This window comes from Miscanthus floridulus, chromosome 19 (genome assembly GCF_019320115.1).
Source record: "Miscanthus floridulus cultivar M001 chromosome 19, ASM1932011v1, whole genome shotgun sequence".
Classification (NCBI taxonomy): domain Eukaryota; kingdom Viridiplantae; phylum Streptophyta; class Magnoliopsida; order Poales; family Poaceae; genus Miscanthus; species Miscanthus floridulus.
Window position 1 is genome coordinate 41,818,341 of NC_089598.1, and position 4,721 is coordinate 41,823,061.

At 51.5% G+C, this 4,721-nt stretch overlaps 1 protein-coding gene across 1 annotated transcript; it reads right to left on the reverse strand.

Moving 5' to 3' along the window:
• Nucleotides 1-286: 286 nt before the first annotated feature.
• On the reverse strand, nucleotides 287-2,355 carry LOC136528969 (zinc finger protein CONSTANS-LIKE 16). The gene is made up of 2 exons (XM_066521983.1): nucleotides 1,117-2,355; nucleotides 287-985 (listed from the first exon to the last, which is right to left on the reverse strand). The coding sequence occupies exons 1-2, from the start codon at nucleotides 2,230-2,232 to the stop codon at nucleotides 734-736; spliced, it is 1,368 nt and encodes a 455-aa protein (XP_066378080.1). The 5' UTR covers nucleotides 2,233-2,355; the 3' UTR covers nucleotides 287-733.
• Between the last annotated feature and the right edge of the window lie 2,366 nt (nucleotides 2,356-4,721).

Below are 4,721 nucleotides of genomic sequence, written 5' to 3' on the forward strand. Positions count from 1 at the left end.
GGGACACTCGGCAAAGAAGCCGTCTCCGATAGTGACGGATCTGTACAGATGGACAAAGGAAGACCACGAATGTATGATTATTTTATTTGTACACGTGACAGCATATCAGGAGCGGTATGCACTGGAGCTTTATGCGTACTTTATTCACTTAATTTTTTTTTCATCCCGAGTCACCTAATAAAATTTCGAATTTAAAAAATATATATCCTTCATGGCCCAAATAATGAATTGATAATATACCCAAAATAAATCCAATCAATAATATGATTCACATGTATGACCTGTATATATGTTCTTATTTGGAGGTACAGTATGTGTTTGGTAAAACAAAAAAACAACAACAACAAGAGCCAATATTCTTCATGTGCAAAAAGGCGACCAGATGACAGACCCTCTGAAACAGGGGCAAAAAATACTACCTCCGAACTGTCCAACCAAGCATTACACTTCACTTAGCTAGCACTACTGCACTAGTATTATTACTCGACCATCGCCACAAGCGAGCAAGTGCCACTCGAAGGCACCAGCTTAAAATGATTAAATCGGCGAATTGATCCGTGAAAAAAACAGGCAATTTCTTTTTGATTTGAGCTGAATTAACTAAAAAGTAGCTTCGACGAGTTGTTTGTTCTTGTCATCATTTCATGACGACGGACGAGTGGCACGCGGTCTCGCAGCTCCAGTATGCAGCCACGCAGGCACAACCAAACATGCAGCTTGCATGCCGGCGGCATTAAGCGAGGCCAGCGATGGCGAGGCTGCCACCGGCGGTGGCACGCTTGACGAAGCGGCCCTTCATCCGTGGCCGCTTCTCGGCGTTGAGCTTGCGCACCTCGTACCGGATCTTCTTGGAGAAGAGCCGCGTCCTCCGCTTCTCCCGGTACCGCGACACTCGGGCCTCCCGGCCGCCGTCCATCCCCATCCTTGCCGTGCCCAGCAGGTCCTCGCCGCGGTGGCCAACCACTCCTCCCACAACCCACATGTTCTGTATGCACAACAAGAATCGAATTCGACGTTAACAATCAGTCAATCACTCGGAGTGAACCTGTGCATGTTCTCGATGATGTGAGTAGTGTTTACGACGAACGTGCTGTGCGGCGCGCGAATTGAACGTACTGTGTAGTCGTGGGGCCAGCTGTCGTCGAGCTTGACGTGTGGTCGCTCGCCGCCGCCGGTCCACGGCGAGCTCCCCCAGCTCTGGATGATGGCCTCGTAGTTGAGGGTGAGCGAGAGGCTCGTCTGCAAGAACTGGGCGTCGGCGGCCCCCGTGTCGCTGCTCGCGGCCTTCTCGTCCGTCGTCGTGTCCAGAGGCGAGCCGTAGTTGAAGTCGATGTCCAGCATCATCTCGTCAGATGCCTCTGGGTCCAGCAGCTCGAGGGCGCAGGCCAGCGTGCCACTGGCTTCGCAGGCACCACTGCCGCCGTCGGTCTCCAACTTGACTCGCGTGGCGTCGTTGCCCACTTCCACTGGGTCCAGGATGCCCAGCGTCTCCATGTAGAACGACGAGCCCTCCTCGTTGCCGTCGTCCAGGCCGTGCCCGAGGAGGGCTTCCATGTCCGCGGCGAACTCCCTGAGCTCGGCGTCGGTGGGCTCGAAGTTGGCATGGCCGCCGTCGGGGAAGAACTGGACCGCCGGCGCCGCTGCAGGTGTCGCTGGAGCCGGCTTCGCGGGGTCCTCGACGGCGCCGTCTTCGTTGCAGGACGACGCGAGAGCGGCCGCGTCCTCAAGAGGCGAGGGCGAGCAGAACTCGGCTAGGGCAGGGTCAAAGATGGGCACGCGGTACAGCAGCTCCTCCTCCTCGACGACCTCCAGCTCCCCCTCGTCGTTCCGCCGGTCGTCGGGCGAGTCCCCGCCTGCCGCCGCATGCGGCACGACGAGGCGCCGCGACAACGCCTGCCCGCCGACGCTCTTGGCGTGCCCGCCGCGCGGGGTGCGCGCCTTGCGCCTGAACCACGCGGGCACCACCTCGTCGTGACGCTCGCGCTTATTATTCGCCCCCGCCCCCGTGCGAGTCGGCGTCTGCAGCGGAGACGCCGGCTGCAGGCGCAGCCGCTCGTGCCGCCGCGCGAGCGGGTTCGCCGAGTGCACCGACGTGTCGCACCCTTCGCACAGGAACGCGTCGTCCGCCGCGCAGTACCACCTCGCTCGCCGGCGAAGGCACCCGTCACAGGCCCGCGCCGCCTTGCCGCCCACAGCCGCCGCCTTCGCCGAGCTGCCCGTCGTGGCAATCATTTCTCTTCTAAGCGCTGCACTGTGCAACGATCTTGCTACTCACTTAGTGAGTGATGGCTTCTTCACATGTGCAGACTCTGAAGTTTGTATGTACTGTAGATTTTAGAGAAAAAAATTGGTGCCGAAAATATCGCAGGGTTAGGTTTTGTAGAACCGGAGGAGAAGATGGGCCCAGCTTGTGCGCTTTTTGGATCCCGCTGTCTGCACTTTGCACTTTTGGTGTCGCGGTAGGGCACACCACCAGCATGTCTTATCTGCGACGTGATTGGTCGAAGGGTAGCGCAGCATCCGGCGCGGGCGCTTGTGATTGGCTCCGACCGGATTTCCAGTGGGGCCACCATGCTTAGCTACGCAATGCAACGCCTAGAGCCCTTTACCCATCGCTCTCACGGTTGCTATGCTGTGGGTTCCTGCTGGCAGTGGGACCGCGCGGGTAAGGAGAGAAAAGTCTTTCTTGGACTCATTTTCCCCGAGCAAGTTATCACAACCCCGTCTTTGCCCACAGATTAAGGGTCTATTTCATGCACATGACTGGCTACTGGTTAGAGCATCTTTATGAGACTCTCTATATCCTTTCTAAATGTTAAAATAAAGATTTTGGTGAAGAATTATTCTCCAACCACTTCTCTAAATGGTCATCCAAAGATAGCCATTTTCTATTCCGGATTTTTCGCTAGCTAAAAATAGAAGACAAGAATGGCCTCGTTCGGCTTACCTCATATTCGGCTTGTTCGGCTTGTTTTTTCAGCCGGAACAGTATTTTTCTCTCACAATAATTCAGCCACAACAGTGTTTTTCAGCCAGTTTCAACCAAGATTCAGACCAGCGAACGGGGCCAATAACTCTCTAGAGTGCGCACGAGATATAGAAAAACTGTTGGAGAGTGCAAAGATATAGAAAGCGATTTCCATTCAAATGACTCTTCAAATGATGATTTAGAAAAGCTCTAGGAGATGCTCTTAGATAGGACTAAAAATTACTCTAAATTAGATGTGGTTAGCTAGCTAATTGGCTAACAACTAATTAAAGATTTGGCTAAAAAATAAGTTCACCTATTAGCTCTCCTATTTAGGATGTACTAGAGCTAATTTTAGCTAATTTTTAGCTAGTTAGTAATTAGCATTTGTATCTAAATGGACCCTGACTATACTAATCCTACTATTATATGCTTCAAAAGACCTTTTCTTTTAGTATTGTTTACTTCAAAAAAGTATCCTTTATTTACAATCTTTCATTTACTCACGTGAGTTAATTCAATTGCATGATCCCAATCCAATATCACCATAATTTCCCCATTTCCCCTCTTTGAAGTTTTCTGGTAAAATCATCTTCCAAATGGTAAATGGTTCCTGATCAGTTTGGTCTAAAGGATGACAAGTCCAAACGAGTTAAAGCGGCCTAATTAAATTTAGTGCAAGATTTGGATTTTGCATACAAAATAAATGTTCAGTGTGAATACAGCTGACAACATTGGATCTTGAATTGTATATTGTTTGTACGTTTTATGCATTCCATGCCCTCACCACCGGAGAGGTGAGTAAACTGCATACCCCATATAGCATACAAAGCTTGATCGCCACGTCCTAACTCCTACCTAAGGTATGGTCCCCCAAGGAAGATCTTTGTGCTCTCTTAGCTGGCATGCCCGAAATTTGGAAAGCCTACTAAAACTGGCACACCCCAAAAACATGAAAAAAAAATATTTGGCCCCTGTGGGGTCCGCAACGGAGAGATTTGAATTGTTTTCGAAATGTTGATGCTGTGGAACATAGTGGTTGATGACCCTTGGAACGTAGCAGCGTGGGCAGCAAGGGCTTACAAAACACTCGGACTCACATAGATGCCGACTTTTTTTTTCTTTTAGATTCACACAGAGATGCCGACTTGATATGACAGAATTATACAGGTCTTATCCAGTGAAGATAATGCCATGTAAATCGCAGAAAATTTAAAAGGAAATAGAAAACAATGTCATGTGCGATGCACTGCTTTCTTTCTGCAATCTGCACTCGGTTGTCATACGAGATTAAGGTCTCGTTTAGTAGGGCTTCTTGACTAGCTTCACAAGCCGTTTGAAACCGTTCTTTGCCAAATACGGTAAAATGAAATGGCTTCATGCAGGGAGCCCCTCAAAACATGCTAAGACAAAGGATAGATGATGGGTGGAGTCAAACATAGTGGCTTTACCCGGCTTCACCTTGCCTATGTAGAACCTAACGACGATGAAAGCCCGGATTGCCCCCGTCGAGGCTGCCAGGGCACGCCTATGTGGGCGCTCGGCTACCAAGGCGCGAGCACGGCCGCCGAAGCGCTCAGCCGCCTATGGAGAGGGGCATGGCTATTGGTAGAGGGGCCCGGACTCCGGGGATGTGTGCGCGGCCACCGACGGAAAGGGGCGCGGCCTCCCAGGAAGAGGGGCGCGTCCGCCAAGGCGCACGATTGCTGGTGAACTATGACAACTGGAGCAGGCAGGTCATGGGATGGGACGC